The sequence below is a fragment of the Pelophylax lessonae genome (genome assembly GCF_965119305.1).
Source record: "Pelophylax lessonae genome assembly, chromosome: 1".
NCBI classification, from domain to species: domain Eukaryota; kingdom Metazoa; phylum Chordata; class Amphibia; order Anura; family Ranidae; genus Pelophylax; species Pelophylax lessonae.
The window spans coordinates 427644929-427669648 of NC_138768.1; the positions used below are offsets into that span (position 1 = coordinate 427644929).

General features: G+C 39.2%; 1 protein-coding gene across 1 annotated transcript in view; it reads right to left on the bottom strand.

Annotated features, from left to right (window-relative positions):
- Positions 1-24720, bottom strand: part of LPAR1 (lysophosphatidic acid receptor 1) — a 126321-nt gene that overhangs the window by 23380 nt on the left and 78221 nt on the right. Inside the window, exon 3 of the mRNA XM_082255030.1 lies at positions 14355-15102. Coding sequence (XP_082111156.1) covers positions 14355-15102 — 748 coding nt within the window. The remainder of the gene's footprint in view (positions 1-14354; positions 15103-24720) is intronic.

The following is a 24720-nucleotide window of genomic DNA, read 5'->3' on the forward strand; positions in this document are numbered from 1 at the left end:
AGCTATTAAATATAGTATAGTGGACAACCAAATCTTTTGTTACAACAATTCACATAGGGTCAATATTTCTTGTTCTACAAGATAAAGCAGTAATTACTGCTCTAATAATATTCTGATAAAAAAAAAAAAAAAAAAAAGAGAGAATAGTCAAATTCAGAAAGTAGAGAGAAGTCAAATATAGTGGTCTATGTCAGGAAGGAGACATGATTATGCCATTAATCTGATAACCTATCTCAGAAGTGGCTTCTGTATGTAACTTATGTCTATTGACTGTATGGCCATTGTGACAGATTTAGAAAAAAAAAAAAAAAAAGGATGTTTTACTAAGGAAACATAATATTTAGCGGTGTCTGGAGCTACCCAAATTGACAGTTCTTATCTAAGAGACATTTTTAGGACAAAGTACAAATGCCACAATTAGTAGTCCACTAAAGCAACAAAGTGAACAGTTTTGATGCAGTATTTACAAAAATGGTACAGTTTTCATGGAATTCAGAGGCACATACAGGATATTCTCATCATTGAGTTTCTTATAGAGAAGCAGAGATAATTTAAGTGTTTCCTCCTAGGGACAATCCGGATTAGCAGTTTATTAGTATAGCTTTTCTTTAAAATTAAATGACCAGAGGTGGGACTCATTAACTCGTTGAGGGCTTTCTCCTTATCTTCAGCACAGTACTGATATGCATGATGGAATTTTTCTTTTTTACTAAATAAAGCAGATCAAAAAATATCTATGTATTTTAACGCACATAAACTTAAAAAAAAAAAGCCTGTAGTGAGGGAATATGTGGGCTGCCATTCCTGATTTCTCCTTCTGTCAATGCCAGTTGCCCGATGCTGATCCATTCATTTCAATGCTTTGTAATTCTCTAAAACATAAAATGTATATCAGGAGTTCTGACTTGTTACTGCATTTTTTTTTCAGGTCAGTTATTTAGAAAGCATTGGAGCTATTATTATTATATAGTATTTATATAGCGCCGACAGTTTACGCAGCGCTTTACAACTTGAGGGTAGACAGAACAAATACAATACACTTTAATACAGTAGGAATCAGAGGGCCCTGCTTGTTAGAGCTTACAATCTAAGCGCTATTAAATTAGCATGATAGGCAATTTCAGAAGATGTCAGCAATGGCAGCCTCTTTGGAGTATCCCCATAGTAGCCTATTTTGGATAATGGGTTAATGGCCTCACAAGGATATAAAAAGGATAAAAGTCAAAACATTCAGACAACTGTATCAAAAACCTATAATTCTGCTCTGTGTGGTTGCTGGCACATGTATGCACTGCCTGGCTTCTTAAGCTTCGTACACACTATCAGGTTATCGAACGATCTGTCGTCCGTTTTTTGTTGCATGCTAGTCTCATGTGGAAAGTGAAGAAGTTACTTTCATACAAAAATTCCCGTACCACAGAATTCAACTTCAGAAGTGATATCATGTGTTGAATTGTTTTGTATGTGTTCTTTCGTTTCTGAGCATGCCTAGTCTTGCTCTTATGATTTTTTTCAGACGAAAATTGTACTAATTAAACGAGAATCAGACATTGTGTTGACGTGCGATAAAAATTTTATAGCCTGCACATCCAGTTTTTGTCGTCCGAAAATTTGTAATCGTCTGTCGAAAGCACTATACTAGCAATCCAAAAATCGTCTGATCGTTCGTCGGACAAAATTTTCCTTACGATTTTTGTATCGTATGTACGGGCCTTTAGAGGGCCTTGTGAAAAGGTCAGACAAATACATGTAGAAGAATCTCTCATCCAAAGATATATAAGAAGCAAACTGATGCCATGCACTTTCTGTAGGTTAAAGTGGACCTGTCACTACAGGGTTATCTTTAAAAAAAAATAGGTCACCTGTACAGCAGCCGCTTCTCAGCTCCCCAGCTGCATCAATTCAAATACTTCCAGACCCTGAGCAAGAGCATGAGTACACTGCACCGTATACTATATTACGCACGTCTTTTTGAATGACTGTTAATTGAGGTTTTACGAATAATCGTTACTTGTGTGATTTATTGTTTATAAGTAGTGGGTTTCAGTAAGGCCCCTTTCACACATATGGACCATTTGTCCGTTTTTCATCCATCCGTTGACGGATGAAAAATAAACATCAATGCATTCCTATGGAGAAACAGATGACAACGGATGATAATCCATTTACATCCGCTTCCGTCAATATCCGTTTTTTTGAATGGCTGTAAGCCCTATTTTTCTTCCGTTAAAAAAATGGATCGGACGAAAAACGGATGTAAACGGACAAACTGTCTGTTTTTCATCCGTTTTTTGCATTGGCAGTAAATGTAAAAAAAAAAACGGATAAAAAACGGATGAAAAACTGATGAATACTTCATCCATACTGATGTGACTGAATTGATGAAATAAACATCTGTATGTGTGAAAGAATTTAGAAATATTCCTGAATTCTAGTAATGATTAATAAATTAAGTGACCTTGTCCTGTGATCCTGATTTTTATTTATTATTTACAACTTCTAGGATATCCAAATAAACTTAGAAATGACATAGGTAGGTACTTTACTGCATCTGATTTCATAGAGTACTGTAGGCTAATATTCATGTAGTAAATAATCAGACTGTTTTATATTGGTTTTGTAAAACTTGTGCTACTTTCATATTAAGTCCAAACAGTTCATTGTGGAGAGCTGTAATCCCCTTAGCTCATGTCAATATTGTAAAATACAACACTTTATTTAATATCTATTCATCTCTTTCTAGTGATGTACATACCAAGGTCAAATCCTAATGGGAGACTTCTTTCATTCCGGCACACTAGGATTTAGCACTAGACATTTACATCAATATTTCATCTAACCTGTAACTTAAGATACAGCAATGTTTCCAAATGGAAAGGGGGATCCCTAGAGTTTCCACCCAGCAGTGCTCATGAAAGGCTCTTTACAGGAATAAACACCAAGGAATTCAGAGAGAAATCTTCCTATGGAATAAATTCCCTTCATGAGTATTTGGATCAGAGGAGCAAAAAAAATCACTTTATGTCAGTGTTTTTTTCCCCCCTCGTTTGATGTAATCTTGTACCTAACTTTCCACATTTGTAAAGCAAAGACTTCTAATTTACAGAAAGTAAATTTGTTGTGTTGCAGCAGCTAAAGACAATTCACCTACTGTGTTTTACTACAAATGTTTACTCTGCTTTCAAGGAGATCATTTACAGAAGACTTAGCAAAACAGAGTTCCTTCCAGATCTAAGAGAAGTGCTTTGTTTAAACATGGGGGCAACAAGCATTTACATTTTTGGCATTTTTTGCACTGGTAGAACTTTTAGGGCTTATGCACAAAGAGCTTAAAAAACACTGCTGTCTCAGGCATTGAGCGGTTTATTTTTTTAAGCCACCTCCAAAAGGCATATAGGTCCATGCGTACATAGGTGTTTACAGGCATATTAGAAGAGTAGCGCTTACAGGCCGAAAAAAACACCGAAAAGGCACATCCAGTAGAGGAGCCGAAGACCACAAAAAAGGCTTAAATCTGCCTAAAACCCTAGACACTCTGTGCGCGCGTGGCCTTCATGGTAGTGATAACCAATCTGGAGAGAGAGAACATGATCACGAGATTAAGGAAGCAAGCGAAACATCTCTTACTATGAGTGCTGCTGAAAACCAAGCCCATTGGTACACTTCTGAGCAAGGGCATAAAAACAGCTCATGCAGCTGCTAAGCATCCCAGTCCATATCTAAAAATGATTTTTTTTTAAATGTACTTATTTGCCATGTTTATCAGTTACCCCTGTCAACCTTGTCACCAATATCATATTAAAAATAAATCAGTTACCTGAAAAAAAGAGAATAAACAGTCTTGTCCTGTAGTGATGTGGAAGTTGGCAGGATAATCCACTGAGCACAATGCACAATGGGGGGGGGGAGGGGCACAGAAAAGTAACGCTACTGTAATTGTTGAGCTCCCAGCAGACTTTGGAGGATGATTATTCAGCAACAGAACAGCTTTTTACAGCACATGCAGCAGGATATAGGAGTATTTATACTCTTCCGGTAACACATTCTTTTGATTTGACAGGATCCTTTACCACCAACCTCTGACCACTGATGCATGAAGTTTTAAATATGGGTGCAATATACTCTTGACCTATACTCTTTGCCCACCGGTGTTTAGGGGGTGTAAATAGCACGTGCATGATAAGCCACTTTCAACACATGCCCCTCAAATATTGATTCAGTGCACTGCGATTTCAAGTTATGCACCTAGCCTAACCATTTTACCAGTAGAGAAGAAATACAAGAAGACATAGAATGGTTAATTTGGACTGAAAGCTCAAGGATTTCAATAAATGTCTGTCAGTTATATTGTCTCCACCATTTAAGAAGGTAAAGTGGCTTAAAGTATATACATGTGGACCTGAAGGGCACTCAAAGCTAGAGGATAATAGGTGTCTCTAACGGTATTCAGAAAGTGGGAGCAGGTTGTCAGGCACTAATTCAGAAGCATGGACATATGTGGGGTAAGATGCCACTCAAAACTGACCCAGTGCTTCAGATGTGGATATTGCTGTGTATGGCCTCAGCCAGCGCTGCTCCAGCCGGACCAGCGCTGGCTGAGGCCATACACAGTAATATCCACATCTGAAGCACTGAGTCAGTTTTCAGTGGCGTAAAGTCCAATTACTGAAAAAAAAAATGTATACACTGGGCTCCAGGAGTGCTTAAGGATATTTAGAGTATCTAACAAAAATGAGTACACCTCTCACATTTTTGTAAATATTTCATTATATCTTTTCACGTGACAACACTGAAGAAAATACACTTTGCTACAATGTAAAGTAGTGAGTGTACAGCTTGTATAACAGTGTAAATTTCCTGTCCCCTCAACACAACTCAACACACAGCCAATAATGTCTAAACCACTGGCAACAAAAGCGAGTACACCCCTAAGTGCAAATGTTCAAATTGGGTCCAAAGTGTCAATATTTTGCGTGGCCACCATTATGTTCCAGCACTGCCTTAACCCTCTTGGGCATGGAGTTCACCAGAGCTTCACAGGTTACCACTGGAGTCCTTTTCCACTCCTCCATGTCAACATCACAGAGCTGGTGGATGTCAGAGACCTTGCGCTCCTCCACCTTCTGTATGAGGATGTCCCACAGATGCTCAATAGGGTTTAGGTCTGAAGACAAGCTTGGCCAGTCCATTACCTTTACCCTCAGCTTCTTTAGCAAGGCAGCAGTCGTCTTTGAGGTGTGTGCTGGGGTCGTTATGTTGGAATACTGCCCTGCGGCCCAGTCTCTGAAGGGAAGGGAACATGCTCTGCTTCAGTATGTCACAGTACATGTTGGCATTCATGTTTTCCTCAAACTGTAGCTTCCTAGTGCCGGACCATGACATTCCCACCCCCATGCTTGACTGTAGGCAAGACACACTTGTTTTTGCACTCCTCACCTGGTTCCCGCCACAAACGCTCGACACCATCTGAACCAAGTACGTTTATCTTGGTCTCATTAGACCACAGGACATGGTTTCAGTAATCCATGTCCTTAGTCTGCTTGTTTTCAGCAAACTATTTGCAGGCTTTCTTTTGTATCATCTTTAGAAGAGGCTTCCTTCTGGAACGACAGCCACGCAGACCAATTTGATGCAGTGTGCGGTGTATGGTCTGAGCACTGACAGGCTGACCCCCCACCCCTTCAACCTCTGCAGCAATGCTGGCAGCACTCATATGTCTATTTCCCAAAGACATCCTCTGGATATGATGCTAAGCACATGCACTCAACTTCTTTAGTCGACCATGATGAGGCCTGTTCTGAGTGGAACCTGTCCTGTTTAACAACTGTATGGTCTTGGCCAAAGTGCTGCAGTTCAGTTTCAGGGTCTTGGCAATCTTCTTATAGCCTAGGCCATCTTAGAAAGTAGAGTAGAGCAGTAGAGTAGAGCAACAATTCTTTTTTTCAGATACTCGGGGAGTTCTTTGCCGTGAGGTGCCATGTTGAACTTCCAGTGATCAGTATGAGAAAGAGAGCGATAACACCAAATTTACACGCCTGCTCCCCATTCGCACCTGAGACCTTGTAACACTAATGAGTCATATGACACCGGGAAGGGAAAATGGCTAATTGGGTCCAATTTGGACATGTTCACTTAGGGGTGCACTCACTTTTGTTGCCAGCAGTTTGGACATTAATGGCTGTGTGTTATTTTGAGGGGACAGCAAATTTACACTGTTATACAAGCTGTACACTCACTACTTTACTTTGTAGCAAAGTGTAATTTCCTCAGTGTTGTCATATGAAAAGATATAATAACATATACAAAACTTTTAGGGGTGTACTCACTTTTGTGAGATACTGTATGTAGCTGTGAACTGTGTTTGTGACATTTACAATAACAGGCCCTGCAATTAATGCTCGTGTACTAAGTGATCCAGCTCACATACCAAACCCTGGGATGGAGGGATAAGTAGGAGAGCAGACCACATTTTTTTTTTTTTGCAACTACCGTATATAGGAAAAAGGCTCTCATAAGTATTGTCAGTTTTGACATGTTTCTTTTTTATGAAAGCTGTAATATTTTTTCCACTAAACATGGACACGGTGCAGATTTTAATACAATGGGACAGAGGTGGCACAAGGGTAGCATAGAGCATTGTTTGTGATCTGACTCATCTGAAAAAAATCTTCAGAGTATGCAAAACTTTATTCCTTTGCTTAAAAGTATGTTTGTGCCAGCAAATCAGAGCTATCCTTTGAGCAGTCTTATGTCAGTCTTGGAACGGCTAAATAGATGACGCCTGGTGCCTAATCCCAGTTTCTCTGCTGGTTATCTCACACACAAGTACAACAATCCTCCCTGTCTCTGCTGACATTGGAACAAAGGATGACATATAATAGTTTTATTTTCAGACACTGCTGAATGCAGAATAAATGGACAATACTAAGTATTTACAGAACAGAAGAAAACTATTTGAAAGGATAAATGCAGCATTGAGCTACATTTGCTCCCCACAAGACTTCTTATCAGTTTAAGAGATAATCAGACATCAATTCAAAAGCAACTGCACACGCTGCCCCTGCAGCTATGAAAATACATAGCAGCGAGAGCGCAGTCAACATGCTCTTAATATGTACCTGAGTTCAGGTTACGGACAGTAACATAATAATGGGAAGCAGTAAAAGAGCTTCAAAACAAACCATCATCAAACTCTTTAGCTGTCCTATGAAGTAACTTATTCTCACAACAGACACTTTGAAGTCAGATTTCAGTGAGTTTCTAGCAGCTTACAAGTACCTGCTGTATAATTATATTAGAAGACTGGCAGGCTACCAGGTCCTGCTGCTTTAGAAAATAAAAGAGAGACAGGAGCTGAGAATCCTTTGCCCCTTTTAACTTTGAAGATGATGGCACAACAATGCCTATAGCTACAGAGATCAGTGAGAGCATGCACCCTACAGCAACACTGTATATGAAAGCCCACTATAGCTCATGGGTCTTCAAGGTGCATGCACTAAAGTGAAGCCAACATGGAGTGCACCCCTTCTGACAATACAGCTTATTTGTTATACTAGGACACTGTATAGCTACTTCTACATCCGTTTAATTATCAATGCATTTAAATTGTTCAGCTGGGACTTTGTGGAGCATAGTGGTATCTTCATATTCTGTTCCTTCAAGTGTTTCGAAACGCACTTCTTTTTTCACCAAAACACTGTTACTGATATGCAACTAGTATCCAAAAGCCAGTAACTAAGCTAACATGGCCATCTCTAAGCAACGCAATAGGCATACACTGTATCTATTTCTGTGCAGAAAGCCATTACACATGACTCTTACAGGAAGGGCAGAGGTGCCTTTGATCAGCAGGCTGTGACAGCCTGGATTCACCTTCTCTGAGTTGTGTGATAGGTAAGATTGAGGCACTCATGAGAACTTGGTCTCAAAGAAAAGACTAGAGCAAAATGTTGTTAACCGATTGTGCAACAATAAGCGGTTTACAAGTTAAAGTTGAAATTTGGTAGTGGTTTCCTTTTCTAAAAAAAAAAAAAAAAAAAAAAAAAAAAAAAAAAAAACCTTTGAAAAAGAGAAGGTTAGATTTTAGTATATAAAGCTTATATTGAAGTAAAAACTTGCCTACAAAATTCAGGGTGCTTTAGATGCCCAAAAGAGATCATCAGTATTTTTTCTCAGCTTTTAAAACTGTGACGTCTGCCAATATATAAAATAACTGCCCCCCTAACCCCAAAATAATTAGGTATTAGTGGGAGGAGCCATGCTCTGCCCATACCCATTACCATTGCTGCAAAGCAACAAATTGACACTTGAAGCCCAGGAAGGAAGCCAAATAGTTTATGAAAAAGAGGGTTTTGTTTTTCTTTTTTTGCTAGACTGAGACCTACTTCAACATGCTAAAGAGAGGGATGAAGTTATTCAAGACATTGCCAATTAACTGCATTAGATAGAACTAAATTAAAACTTTTTTTTAGGTTTGGATAGAGTAGGGAGAGATTAGAACACCTACTGGGTTTTTATTGAGGTTTGTGCCCTCATTAGGGAGATACACCTTCTCCATTTGTCATATTTACCATTATCACAAAAAAGAAAGTAAAAGAATATTGGGCTGTCCCCATAACAGTAATAGAGTGGAAATATTCCAATGGGTCAATAGTTCTGGTAACCTGTAACCTTAACCTTAAAGAGGAAGTAAACCCTCCTCTGCAAGTTGTACCTATAGGTAAGCCTATGATAAGGCTTACCTATAGGTACTGTAAATATCTCCTAAACATGCACCGTTTAGGAGATATTTACCTTAAATGCAGCCAGTGACCTCACTGGCGCATGCACTCTGAAGGAACGGCCGCTGGTGCCATCCCTTCAGAGCCCCGTGCCGTGACCATCGGCTCCCGCATGCATGTTGCCGCCAGAACAGGGTGGGGGTCCGGGATCTGGGGGGCACCCTTGTTACAGAGGGCGTCCAGATTCCGATAAGCCCCCTGGCGCAGACTCCCACAACCCCCGCCCAGGGTTGTTGGGAAGAGGCCCTTGTTCTCATCAACATGGAGACAAGGTACTTTAGGGTGAGGGGGGTGCAGAGCCCCCCCTACTCCAAAGCACCCACCCCCCCATGTTGAAGGTGCGTGGCCTGGCATAGTCCAGGAGGGGGTGGGGCTGTTCGCTCGCCCCCTCCCCTTTCCCGACCTGCTGGGCAGCATGTTCGGATAAGGGTCTGGTATTGATTTTGGGGGAGGACCCCACGCCGATTTTTCAACATGGGGCTCCCCTCAAAATCCATACCAGACCTGTACCAAAGACGGCTCATAGGCAACCACCGATTTTGAATGGAGGCCGAAAAAACTGCTAAAAGCGAACATAGCCAAACCTGCATTAACGCCAATGGAAAAAGCTACTAAAAGCACATTTTTACAGCTGCTTTTTCCTGGCGTTAGCAGTGGCTATGCAGCTCTTTTTTTCCAACGCCCTGTGTGAATGAGGCCTAAGTGTCAGCTCCCATTTGTACAAGGGAACTAAGTATTACTTATGTTGCTTTTCTATAATTTATGTAAATTTATATAAATACGCAAGATAATGGAAGCTTTATTTATTTGTGTACATATTGATCCAAAATAACATTACAAAATTTCTTGTTGAATTGATTTGTTTCCCCAGCTAATAATTACAGACTAGCTAGGCTTATAGGTTTGTGATTTAGAACAGGTCTATGCATTATGGAGTTTAGAACTCTGCGGTATACATTTTCTTAATTGTGAGATTTGCCAAAATCCAGTTACAGACAATATTCTAAAATGTAAAGATTTTACATTGGTTAACATTTGATATTTGAAAAATCTAAGACCTTCAGGCCTTATGAACACTGGGCGTTTGCCCAGCTCTTCTGAATGCCTTTTCTTTTGGCATGAGTAAGCGTTACAAATGCGCCCAGTCACATTTTGCAAACTAATTTTTACCCATCAGGCGTCTTGGCGTTCATTTGTTTTAATATTAATAGATTCTGGCCATTGAAATGAATAAACGCTCAAGTGGAATACATCTAGCGTTCATGCACATTCAGCATTTTTTTCTGCCTCTAAACGCCTGGTATTGTATATCTGTGCAAGGACACATAGGCTAACATAACATGTTTGGAGGCAGAAAAAAAAAATGTTAAACGCCCTTAAAAGTGGCTCTTTTGACACCCAGTGTGCATGAGGCATACTAAAAAGTCTGGTCCTATCGCTGTAAAACTGTGCTTTACCAGGAAATTCAGATATTTTTACTGGTGTTAGCCAAGAGCAGCGAGAGGTATTGTAATACAATCTCTTAGTGCCAATTGGCTGCAATACTCTCCATTTCTATATGGACATTGCTTTGGTGTTTACAATTAAACACATGGTAAGTGATAAATCGTGATTTCAGCAAATGCCTCGAGACCTCTTGAAGGAAAGGGCAAATATTGATATACAACAGCCATGTTCTAAGAATACTTTGAATATTGCTATACTGCAGGGGATAAGCTAATGCAGGAACATAAATAATGTATGATTATTAGTAGAGTTGTCTTTGGCCTGCTTCTAATGTATTTCGCTCATTACCTAGAATTCTTATTAAATTGTTTAGTATTGTGTCTAGCATGAAGGAGAAGGTGTGTATCTCAACATATAGGAAAAGAATAGTTGTCATTTTAAATGAATAATATGATTTTATTAAGTATTTTAGGTATAATTAATTTAGTTCTGAGCACTTTCTAAAAAATCTAAATGTAATAATCATATCTGGCCTGTTTAGAAGGTACATACATTAATTGTAGACTTGTATGTTCTCTTGGATGTTGAAGGGTAGGGATGATCATTATAATCACACAGTGACTAGAGCTGGGAGAGATCATGTAAGAACATTCATTTTGAACTTGCAAATTTGCCCATTAGCCTACAAAAGATTGCAAAATCAGTCATGTTTGCCTTCCGTAGAACTTTGTAGCAAAACTTTGCGAAGAGAATTATGTAGGTTTCCATTGTAAAAGGTACTTCTGAAAATTCTGGTCCCCACGGCTGTTAGGATGACCCCAGCATTTTATTACTTTTTAACTTAGTTTTTAACAAGTATGCAACTCAGAAATTCCTACTTTTTGCTCTGTTTTTCATCAGCTGTATACTTGATCTGGGTCAGTCATTCAGAAAGCACTGGGGTCAGAGATTAGCTTAGTATCTATCATTTTAAAAATTACCTTTCTACATATTCCATTTAAAGTCTTGCAGAAATGGTTGCTGATAGAGTAGCTAGACCAGTGATGGTGAACCTTGCACCCCAGATGTTTTGGAACTACATTTCCCATGATGCTCAACTGCAATGCAGAATGCATGGACATCATGGGAAATGTAGTTCCAAAACATCTGGGGTGCCAAGGTTCGCCCTCACTGACCTAGACCTAGCCTGCATTAGGTTTTGCTCGAAAACACCTGAAGAGAAGCTAAACGTTTGGATTCAGACCCCATACCCACTACATAGGTAGGGGAATAGAGGCTAATCCTAAACAAATAAATAAGAAATGTCTAATCAACGTGCATTAAACTAAATTCAAAAGCAACTTTGTACAAGATGGGTGCATAAAATGTGGTATTCACAAACCTCTACTATAAAGGGAAAGTGGACTAAAATCAAAAAACATGCATTTTTTTAAAATGTTATTTGATATGCTCATATTCTGTTTAATATGTTCAGTATTTTTTTTTTCTTTGGGGTTAACTTATCTTTGTTGTTGCATAAATCCCAACCTTTTGATAAACAAAAAAGAAAGACCCCTTTTAGTACAAAATGTTTAGTTAGAAATCACACAGCCCTGTTGCAACCCCAACTGTAGAGGGTTAAAGGATGGATCCAAACACAACAACAATCATTTAAACCTACTAGGGCTTTTTTCACTGACTTTTTTTTTTTTTTTATATTTGTGTTTAACCAATGCCATAATCTGAAGGATGGATTAAACGTTTGGCACATTATAAGAGACAGAAAGATGTGGTTCCAAAGGAGGGGCAGTTGGGAGCCCTGTTGCTGGTAACGAGGGGGGCAGTGCCCAATGAGATGATATAAATGAGCTCACATTAGATCATCTTTTCACTCCTAGTCCAGTGAAGTTATCCTGCCCCCTCACCCCCCCCCCCCCACTGTGCTGCCATAATGTAGTCCCTCCTCTACCTGAAGAGAGATGAGAGATGCATTTTAAAATACCAGATGTCTATCCTGTGTCTTACAGAAGGACAGAACACCAGACATAGTTCCAGATCTCCAGTTCATTAAGCTCCTGAACCTGAAACATTTCACTATGGAGTGTTTTTTTTTTTTTGGTTGAGAAACTGCAGGAGGAGACCAGCAAACAAACATTCAGTCTCCTTTGTTGTGAATTCTTAAATCCATTCTTGAGTATATTTTTGTAAATAGTGTTGCGCAACCTCTGTAGTGAATCAATGCATTAAATCAATCAAATCAAATATATATGTGACATATCAAATAATCAAAGTAAACCCCAAATAAAGTACATAAGTGCAGTCCTCTGATGAAGTCAAGTGATATGATGCAACACGTAGGGCATGCCCGACCGGAAGGGATGTCGGAGACCTGCATGCGGAGTATATTTTGATGCACCAAGGTGTTTTTAAACGTTTGTTTGATAAAGGAGTTAATCTTATTTAATAAATGTACATTTTAAATACTACACTATCAGAGGTCACTTTGTTTTATCCTAACATGTGGATAAGTGCAGAGGACAGCGCCTTAAAGGAACCAACACCATAGATTGCTTGGGTACATCTGTCAGAACCAGGTTTGGGCTGAGATTGGTGGAGCATTTTCCAGCCACAAAATTGTAACCAAAAGGCACGTTTGATTATTCATTAAGGTGAGAGATCTGGGAGCACATAGGTGTCACAGGGAGGTGGAAGCACAGCATCGGTCTTCATATTATCACACATCGATTGATACTTTTGAAGAAAGTGGATTGTACATTTATCACTGTTGGAAATCATTATGCACTATACATTTTATGGACTTTGATCTGGACTGCACTATTGTTATGCACTTTATATGGGATTTACTTTATTTGATATAGGTCACATGTATATTTTTATTTGATTGATTTAGTGCATTGATTCACTACAGAATTTGAGCAACACTATTTACAAAAATATATGGTTTTACTTGTAGAAACACATTTTAATCTAAATATCAATATTTAGACTAGGTTCGTACACACACACAGTGTGTTAAATAATTTTGATAGGTCTGTATTTATACGTAGGAAGTGAAGAAGTAACTTTTATTTAATGGTTGAGATTTTGTTTTTTAAATTGTGGCTTTTTTTCCAGACTCACCTCTTTGATTGGTCAAAAAACATGTTCTGATCATACCTGCAAAATAAGTGAACTGGGCTGCTTGTAATGTATAAATTGCACACATGGGCATTACATATGAAACCAGCTCACGGCTGCTGCATGCAAGTCATAAGCTCATTTTTACCTATTCATGCCATGAATAAAAAAAAATGCAGAACTTCCTCATGTGACCTAACTCAAGACAAACATCTCATGGTCTTAGAGCTCCTCAAGCATTGTGGAAATCATTACAGACTGAAGAAAATCTGTTGATTTCATTTAGACAAGTCCTGTCAGGAATATTCAAAAAGGCTAAGAAGGACCCCATCATCAAGGAGTCCAACTAAAGACACCATCAAGGAGTCCAACTACCAAGAAGGAAGCCTACACATGAAATTAGTAAGTACAATTGTCAACATGAACATATATTTAAAATTACAAGGCAATAAATAAGATTTATAAAACAGTAACACTTATATATCATTTATATACATAACGGCAACTCTGTCAGTTTATCAGAATACAAAAACAAAATAAACGTAGTTGCTTATGCATACGTTGCAGCTTTTGTTGCCCCTGTTCTACTGGAATGCTTGTATGTTCTGGTCAGGCCAACCTTTGGCACTTCCTGCTGGTTCTGAAGCTTGCTGACCCCCTCCCCCCTTCTATAAATTTTCATTGTCTAGTAAGGGAGCCCATAGCGACGGCCCAACAGGTATAAATGTGGGGCAGGAGGGAAAAGGGAAGGTTCAATACTACCAGGAAGGGTCCTAACTTTGCCTTAGCAGCTTTTTAAACTGATCACTTCCACTAGTACATCTCAATAAATATGAAACCTTTTACAATTTGAGCCAAAGCCAGATGAGTAAAGAGATGAATTTATACAATAGATTACTATGCACAAAAGATCATCAATGTTCCAATGTTTTGAATACCTTATTAAACATGATGTGTCTATTTTTGTAAGAAAATGTTACAATGGAAATGTAAAAAGGGTAAAGTACTCACCTAATACAATGACAACAGTTTTCAAAAGGTTCATCATTGTGTCACGGTTTCTCCTAGGCCCAGAACTGTGCCTTGACATTCTCATAGTCCTTTGTCGAACATACACAAAAATATGTGCATAGAGAACTACCATCACCACAAATGTAACCAAGTTGAAAATGGCCCAGAACACCAAGTAGGAATCACTGTAGAGAGGAGCCATGTTGGAGCAGTGCTCAAGGTCACAAATACAATTCCATCCAACGCTTGGTATCGCTCCCATTACAATAGCCATTGTCCAGATGACTACTATGACAACAACCACTCTTCTGTTGCTCATCCGTGTGTGCAGCTGCATTCTGAATACTGTAATGTGTCTTTCTATGGCAATTGCCAACAAATTGGCTACAGAGGCTGTCAAGCTAGTGTCGATCAGACCCTGCCGAAGCAGCCAAGTGCTCACAGTTAATCTTCTAGTGTTAGGACCCGTGTTAAACATTAGGTAAAAGTAAGCTAGTCCTGCAAAAAAGTCTGCAGCAGCCAAGTTCGCCATTAGGTAATAAATAGGAAAGTGAAATCGTCGGTTGACGTAAATAGCCACCATAACTAGTAAGTTGGCTAACATGATGAATATACATACAGTGATACCAAGTCCCATCACCAGCTTGTTGACAGTGTGCCATTCTGTTGCTAGAGGTTTTCCACTCCGGTTATAGAAAAAGGCTATGGTTTCATTGTAGTAACACTGGTGTTCACTCACTGAAGAAGTCTGGTAAAAACAGAAAAAACAATGACAGTGTTAGTCAATATCTAAGATAGTGGAACACAACATTCAAAAATATGTACAAGCAATGCGCATGTCATTGGTCATCAAGGGGGAAACGGGATTAGACAGGTTCTGTAAAATGTCCCACCGCTCTCCCTGCCAAGGTCTGAAAGCTGGCGCCATCTGAAGCTGCCCATACAATGTAGGCTTAAAGTGGCTGGATTCCCCTGGCTTTAGTTCTACTTTAACCACTTCTGGACCGGTAGGATTTGCCCCCTTAATGACCAGGCCATTTTTTTGCGATTCGGGACTGCGTTATTTTAACGGAGAATTCCGCAGTCGTGCTACACTGTGTCCTTTTTTTCCCACAAATAGAGCTTTCTTTTAGTGGTATTTGATCACCTGTGTAATATTTATTTTTTGCGCCATAAACAAAAAAAAAGAAAAGGAAAAAGAAAAAAAAAACGACAAGGTTATTCCATCAATGGATTTTTTTCTTCCTTGATGGCACGGGCATATTACAAGATGACAATGCCAGGAAGGATCCATCGGGCTCAAATTGTGAAAGAGTGGTTCAGGGAGCATGAGACATCATTTTCACACATGGATTGGCACCACAGAGTCCAGAACTTAACCCCATTGAGAATCATTGGGATGTGCTGGAGAAGGCTTTGCGCAGTGGTCCGACTCTCCCATCATCAATACAAGATCTTGGTGAAAAATGAATGCAACACTGGACGGAAATAAATCTTGTGACATTAGAGAAACTTAGCGAAACAATGTCACAGCGAATGCGTGCCGTAATCAAAGCCAACGAAATATTAGTGTGACCTTTTTTTTTTTTTTTTTTTTTTGGTGCTGATTTTTTTTTGGCCAGGCAGTGTATATCACAATTAGCAATGTTGATTATTATGATTATTAATATACAGGATTTCTTTGGCATCAACAGTTTATGTAAAGGCACATATGCTCTTATAAGTAGCACTATTGCTATTTTTACTGTATACACATCCAAAATTTGTCACCAAAACAAAAGATGAGGAAAAACACACCAATAGAAAACACCTGTTCCAAATTTCTTGTTGCATCCATGAAAGGAAGTGAAGCCTCCCTATCTAGGACACAAATCGCAACAAAAATAAGCCTTCCCTACTTTTAAAAAAAGAAAAAAAGAAAGAAGATTTGCCTTTACACTTTAAAAGGGGACCATTTGCCCCTTTCATTAAAAATCATGGTAGTATATACAGTGGGTATAAAAAAAGAATCACTCCCCTTTAAAATAATCACATTTTGTTGCTTTGCAGCCTGAAATGAAAAAAAAAAAAAAAAAAAGACAGACACAGATTTTGTTTTACCCATTTGTACCATCCAAATGTTAAGATATAACATGAACATGTCAGAAAAAAATAAACAAACAGAATCACTGGATTGAAAAAAGGTTTAGGCCCCGTTCACATACAAGCGACGCTACTTCGCACCACGGAGCGGCCGCCACGGACTTCATATCATTGAAGTCTATGGCGGTCGCCTCCAGGTCACCCCAAAGAAGCTCCGGACCCTTTTTCTAAGTCGGAGCGACTTGTGTCGCTCCTATTAGAACGGGTCCGCAGCTTCCCTATGGGAGGCGACCTACGGCGACCTGTGAGGCGACCAGGTGTGAACGGGGACTTACCCCCCTTATGTCTGTATTTTGTTGAACCATCTTTTACTTTAATTATAGTCTTTAGTCTGTTGGGATATGTCTCTGCTAACTTTGCACATCTGGACTTTGCAATATTTGCCCACTCTTCTTTGCAGAACTGCTGAAGTTCAGTTAAATTTGATGGTGATCGCTTGTGGACTGCAGTCCTCAAGTCATTCCACAGATTTTCAATGGGGTTTATGTCCGGGCTCTGATTTTGCAATGCAAGGACATTCACCTTTTTCTCCTTTGACCACTGTGTGGTCCTTTTTGCTGTGTGCTTTGGGTCATTGTCATGTTGGAAGGTAAACCTTCTTCACATTGACAACTCTCTGGCAGAGGGCAGCAGATTTTCCTGAAGAATTTGACAGTAATTTGCCTCATCCATTTTTCCTTCTATCCTGACAAGTTCCCCAATCCCTGCTATAGAGAAACACCCTCATACCAAGATAATATCACCTTCATGCTTTACTGTAGGAATTGTGTTATTTGGTTGATGAGCTGTACTGGATTTCTGCCAGACATATCGTTTGGTGTTGAGGCCAAATAATTCAATTTTAGTCTCATCTGACCATAACACTTTTTTTCCATGTGGCCTCAGAATCTTCAAGGTGTGTTTTGGCAAAGCTCAGTTGTGACTGCATGCAGCCTTTTTCCTTCTCCATTTGTGGAGAATTTGTAATATTATTGTCACATGCACACAATGACTACTCTTTGTCATAAATTCCTGCAACTGCTTCAAATCTGCTGTAGGCCTGGTAGCCTCTCTGACCAGTTTCCTCCTGGCTCTCTCATCCAGTTTGGAGTGAGGTCCTAATCCAGAGAGGGTCTGTGTTGTACCAAATACCTTCCACTTCTTATTAGACTTTACTGTGCTTCTAGGCATTGAACTATTTTTGTAGCCATCTCCTGACTTGTGCCTATCCACAACTTTATTCTGTAGATCTTTTGACACTACCTTGTTACCCATAGTTTGTTTGCTTCAGTTGCACTACCTGAAATGCTCCAGGGCTGAAATGCTCCAGGAAAGCTCTTTTCACACTGAGCTAATCAAAACCACAGCTGACAACAGTTGAAAGTCAAATGGCTTTGTGTACCATTGAGAAGGTGATTAGCAACACCTGATTGGAGTTTACAAGTTATTTTTGGGAGGGGGTGATCCTTATTTAAACACAGTGATTCTGTTTAATTTATTTTTATTTTTTTCTGACATGTTGGTGTTATATCTTTCACTAGGATGTTATAAGTTACACTAAATAAATACAGCTGGATAAAGCAAAAAGTGTGTCTGTCTTCATTTTAGGCTGCATAGCAACAAAATGTGTTTTTTTTTTAAAAGGGGATCTGATTCTTTTCCATACCCACTGTAGCTCTGCATGTGGATGTGAAACAAATCTTACATTAGTTAAAACATTTTTTACTTTTACTTACAATTACTCTTTTTTTCACTCCCGGGTTGAGTGAGGCACTGATGAGGTAGTCAGAGCCTCATAGCTGCATCCTGGGATGTTTGTTTCACATGTTCAAGGGGGGCAGACTCAGAGCTCTAGAAAATAAAGGGAGATGGATTCATCTGCCCTTTGTGATAATGGCGACCATGAGAAGTATGGGGAGGAGACGAAAAACAACGTATGCAAAGAATAAAAAGCCTGCAATTATCTATAAGCATCTGATTGTAGACTGCCATTACTAAATATTTCTAAAGGTGCCTTTGTTGTAATTTTTATTATAGAGGAGAGGTTTCTCTTTAATTACTGTGCCACAAACCACAGTCTCACAGATGCACATTAAAAAAAAATAAGACTCTTCCATTACATAAGATTTTATGCATACAGAATATATTCAGGGAGCCAATTCTGTGCCTAGGAATACCTTCAAGAAGAACTTTATTAAATTGTTGGGGACTAGTTAGCAATCAGACTGTGGAAACAAGTGCTCAGGAATCCGTCATGTACAGAGTGAGGGGGTCAGGAACCTGTAGTGGGGGGTTAGGAGTTCCTCGTGTACAGAGTTTGGAGGTCAGTAGTTAGTAATGTACAGTGTGTGAGAGTCAGAGGTCTAATGTACTGCATGCAGGGGTCAGGAGTACACAATCTACAGCATTCGGGGGACAGTATAACTAAGATACAGAATACAGGGGTTAGAATTACACAATGCAAGGGTCAGGTGTATGTAATGTGCATAATGCAGGGGTCGGGTGTAGTACTGTATATACAGTCTACAGCGCAATGCCCCCTATTAATTCACAACCACACCCTTTTCATAAAACAGCAGTAGCACCTATGCACACACCCTGTAAATACACATATACTGTATATACATACACACACACACACACTGTATGCACTTGCACACATCACTTACTGCTCTGGTAGCATGGCAGACTCTCCAGGGGCACCAGGCAAAAGAAAATGCAGGGCCTGTGACTGGCGCTAGTGACGCACATGCCTCCACTTATTACTATGATGACGTTAATGACTAAAAAAGAACCATTTACACACACTATTTGTTCCTGCTAAACGTACTGTCATTTTCAGCTCAATAATGCTCAGATAGCGGTTTATTGAAAGAAAAGGGAAGTAGTAGTATAGCAGGAGCCCAGAGTCTATACAAACAATTTTCATCTCTCCATATTATACTCCTTTCTGCTTCTAGGGCACATTCACACAAAAAAAAAACGTATAATGTGCATAACCCCAATGTGGTAATGCTCTGTACATGTGCAAAGTGAATTCCACTGTAATGTACATATAAGGTATGCTGCAACACCACTTATGTTATGGTGCACCACAATGTACAGATATATAGTCTCCCTGCATTGCTGTGACTTGCGGTTAAAAATATGCAGGTACTATTTTTGTGTGTGTTAAGCTGCATTAAAAGCGCATTCAATTTAAACTGGCTGCCTAACACCACATTCGATGCAGACAGTTCATCAAAATCATTGACATAATTAAGATGGTAAACATATAGGCAATGAATACCCTACTGATCAAATTATTGTTTAATCTCTGATCAGGTAATTTTCCACCAGTGGCAGTAGAACTTTTTTTTAAGAACAGACCGACCTCCATAATGATTATGCATAGGCAAGTTATAGAATCGCTTACTTCATTTTAGATCATTAATAGTTTCCATATCAATCACTGCCAATTACATAAAAGGTCTAGTTTTAAACTCCAAAAAGATTTATAATCGTCTCCCAAAGTTTCTAAACTCTAGGTCAGTGGCTGAATATTAAGCACTAAAGCCAGGGGATAAGCATAACATTAAGTCAAAGAATCATATCAATTATGTATTGTAGCTATGAAAATGCTCAACAGCTCTTTTAACATACTTAATTGTAAAAGGTATTTTGTTTTTTTTAAATTATAAACCTGTTATACTTACCTGCTTGCTGCAACAGTTTTGCACAGAGCGGCCCCGATGCTTCTCTTCTATGTGCCACCAAAGGAAGGTGTTTCCCATTGTGGCACACCTGCAGGCTTGATCCCAACCTGTGATACCTGTGTCCATAGACACAGACAGTGCGGCTTGGCCCTGACCCCGCTCCCTCATCACAGGATTTAATTGACAGCAGCAGAAGACAATGTTTCCTGCTGCTATCAATCTGCCCAGTGAAGAGGTGAAGATGGAGAGAGGGGCTGCTCTCATGCACAGTGGTAGATCAAGTTTGGGCTCAGGGAAGATGCACACAGAAGATTTTTTTCCTTTAAATGCGGAGAATGCATTAATAAACCCCCCTGATAAAAAAATACTTCTGCTTATAGAATAACTTTTATGGCAGAATAATAATTCAGTAAGATATTGCTGATGGAAATTCAACAAACATTTGGTCTAGTCAGAATAAAAATATGCATGCTCAGACTTTTTTAAGGTTTGTGTTCTTTGTAAACTGTACACAGTGAACATATGAATGTTCCAATTCCATTTCAAGTGTCCTCTGTGATCAAAGTCCATGGGACATGCTAAAACAGTCCCTTTAATAAAAGGTTAGCAGACCGAAATTGTACTAACTATACACGCAAAACCTAAAAATACACACACAAGGAAGGTAACAACTGGAAAACAGACATTTATGTGGCCACAAACCTTCTAAAAAGAAAAAAAGACTGCAGAGGTTTTTTTTATTTTAACTAAACTTTTGCTTTATTAACCATACATAAGAGCTGGATCACACTGGAAAATTGCAGTGTCACATAAATGCATGCGCTATGTACCAAAGTGCATGAAGCACAGTGCTGTATGCTGTACTGCCCTATAGTAGAGACTATAGGTAAAACTATAGGTATAACTTTTTTCCCCATTTTGGATAGAGTATGGGAGGGTTAGAACACCTGTACGGGGAAAATTTGCCCTCTTTGTCCCAATGGGGAGATTTCCCTTCACTTTCTATCCAATAACCAAAACAGAAAGTGAGAGGAATTCCCTTCAAATTAATGTAATCTTTTGGGGTCCCCCACGTCACTAGAACTAGTGTCCCCATTGTAAGATTTCCCCTCTATTACATTTCTAGTGAAAACACAAAATTTGGGATCTACCTTTACTTTCAATGATAATGGTAAACAGGACAAATAGAGGATTAATCTCCTACAGATAGCAATAAAAATGGACACGTGTTCTAAACAACCCCCCCATCCAAAACTTAAAAAAATAAAAAATAAAAAGGAAAAGTTTTGCCTCTAGTTATAGTTTAACCAGGCTAGCGGTAAACCCGAGCGTGACTCGGGGTAGGAATTTCCTGCTATTATCGGTATCCCCGAGTCACGCTCGGGGTGAATGGGCAGAGCTATGCAGAGAGCGCAGCGGAGTGTCTTACCTTATCCTGGCGATCCAGCGGTGAGCTCTCATTGCTGTGACCGCCAGCCGAGATCTCCGCCGCTCGTCTGTCGGTAGGAGGACTTCCTAGTTCCGTTCCCTGCAGCAGCAATGCTGCATGGGAGCGGAACTAGGGAGGGAAATTCAAAAAAAAAAAAAAAACGTTGCACAAAACACATTTTATATTATATATACATATACACACACACACACATATATATATATATATATATATATATAATATATAACGCATTAATTAGAATCTAATCAATAATATAATTTTATTATATATATTATATATTATATAATAAAATTATATTATTGATTCGATTATAATTCATGCGTTTGTGTTTCAAATTTATCACATCTGGGATGTCTACTAGACTCTTGTTTTGGTCAGGTTTAAGTCAGTAATTACTAAGAATTGTAGGCCTATAATACATAACGCCAAATTTCCATGAAAAAAATTGTCCCGCGTTTGGTACAGAATTCCTGACAAAATCATTCCGCTAGGGAGGTTAAGTGCCAACCCGATATAGCAAGCCATTTTCTATATAGAGCACCACAACTCACAGATTTCAGGCTCATTTAACAAAACTGACAACGTTTTAAAAAGCAGATCACTGCAGATTACCTAAACAGCACATCCAGAATAATAAATATGTCTGCTATCATTTAGGGAAACACCTGGATTTTCTGAAAACATCCTGGAATCTAAAGACTACCATTTTACTCAACCTAAAAATCACTACAAAAGCCTATTATAAAATCAACAGCCAAACCATACATATCAAAGAGGAATTGGCAGTATAGGATAAAAGAGCAACAGCTGCAAGAAAAACCATTAAACACATTGTTAGGAACACCATACACTGTCATACATAATTAATAGTCACAATTTAAAACATCCAAAAGCCTCCAGTATACAATATTTTTCAACATATTCCATACACTAGGCATATGTAAAATTTAAAGATGAGAGAGCGTGGCTCAGATTAATGGCTAGCTTGTTAAAACGGCTTAAAATAATATATTAACAAAAGTACCATACTCAAGCTCATTAATTGTGTAGGAAAAAAGGTTTGTAAATGTAAGGCAATCAGCCTGTCTTTAAGTTGAGGTTGTTTATTTTGGGCGCACTAGTAAAGCTGTGAGGATAGGCTTTAACAACGATTTATTAATAATTTTGAACATGTGCAATGGACACCATAAAGTGTAGTGAAAACCAAACAAAAAGTAAACAGATGTATTGGGCTGACAAGTAAATAACCCCAGTGCCCTCTGATCTGTATCTAGGTCTCCTAGTCTCCTTGGTTATCTTTATTGCTCTTTGATGTTTACTGTACTTTGCGAGTAGTATGTGACTTTTCAGCTATATGACCTCATGACTGGCAAAGAGAACTCAGAATTTCCTTTTAGATAGTTGGCGTTAATAAAGATCCCGATTTCTTTTGTTTTGTTGTATGTATAGCACTGTTAACAATGAGTTCATATTTCCTGCATATCCTACTGTAAAGCACTATGCAGGCCAGACTTGATTTTACAAGCGAGGCTTTGCATGAAATGTCAGCAACCTCTAATTTCAGTAACCTCTGCATATAAACTAAATTCTCAGTAAAGATTGCAAGGTTTAATTCAGATCAGCTTTGAGCTTTTTAACTTTTTATTTTGGAATTAAAGTAAATCAGTACTTTGCTAATGAAGGGAAAGCAACCGGATCACTTCAATGCCCCCCTCTCCCAACAGCACATAGTAACTTTGTCTTTGCTTACCCAGTCCCCTGCTCAGCTTCCAAGAGAAGAAGTCATTTTATGTAAACTAGGAGTTGATGAAGTCATGTCATGCTTTCGACTTCTAGAATAAAAGGTAGCACAGTGATTAGCACTTTTGCCTTGCAGCACTCAGGGGCCTCGGTTCAAATCCGGTCAAGTTCTTCCCTGCATGGGTTTCCTCCCACACTCCAAAGGCATGCTGGTAGGTAATTGGCCCTAGTATGTGTATGTATTTGAGATTGGGATCTTAAATTGTAAGTTTCCTTGAAGGCAGGGACTGCCGTATGTAAAGCACTGCATACATTGTCAGTGCTATGTAAATAATATCTGTAATAAATTAAGATGCTCTCATCCTATTTAGTCTGACTATAGTTTAGGGGCTGATGATTAAAGAAAACAGTACGTAGCCCAGAGCTTGAAAAGTCTACAAAAAGGCTCACCGGGAGAACACTTTAAGCCCTGTAAAGGTTATCAAGTGGCTCTAGAGCCACCTGAAAACTTTTATTGGAACAAAATGAATGGATTCACACATGAAAGAATCCCTCCCTATTGTATTCTGACAGTGAGACTCCTCTGCTGTCAGAATACACTAATCAGAGCTGCAGCACTGATCGAATACAAATTGTCCAACAGCCCGGTTGAGGAGGAGTCACTCACTAGGGAAATTCCTCTTGAACTGGAATGGCCACAGACAGATCAAAATTTGGCTGGTCCCTGCTGAACCAGTCAAATTTCAATAAAACTTTCGCCAGCTTAAAGTGGTTAAAAAAACCTTACATATAAACCAGTAAAGTAAATAGCCTCAGGTGATACACAGAGATGAAACAAATCCCCCACTCCAACATAAGTTGTACCAGCTTATCTGTAGCCATCTGTCCTGTACAGCCTACTACAACACACAGAATTTACATATCTCTCAGCAGCACAAAGCAGGGGACGGTGATGTGCGATCTCACACTACACAGCTCTGGGAGAAGAACTCTGAGCCTGAATGGAGGCGAGGGAAGTGAAGGCACCCCACCCTCCTCACACTACATGGAGGACAAGCACAGCTGTGGCTGTCAATCACAGGCTGTGTGCTGGAGCTCTCCCTTCCCCATCACCTTTTTATCTCTTGGGTGTTGGGAAAAGCGGTCAGAAGTGACAGATACCAATAGAACCAGGCAGCAGACAGAAATCGCACTCAGAGCTTTGTATAGAGACAAGAACACAATATAGAAGGAAGGATGTGCTTTGTTCAGACTTCATATCTGGGGTTGACAAACACTTTAAATATCATTCTTTTATTTATTTTATTAGGAAATAGGTGTTTGCAGGGGATGTGCCATTTTGCTTAAGGTGCTTAAAGAC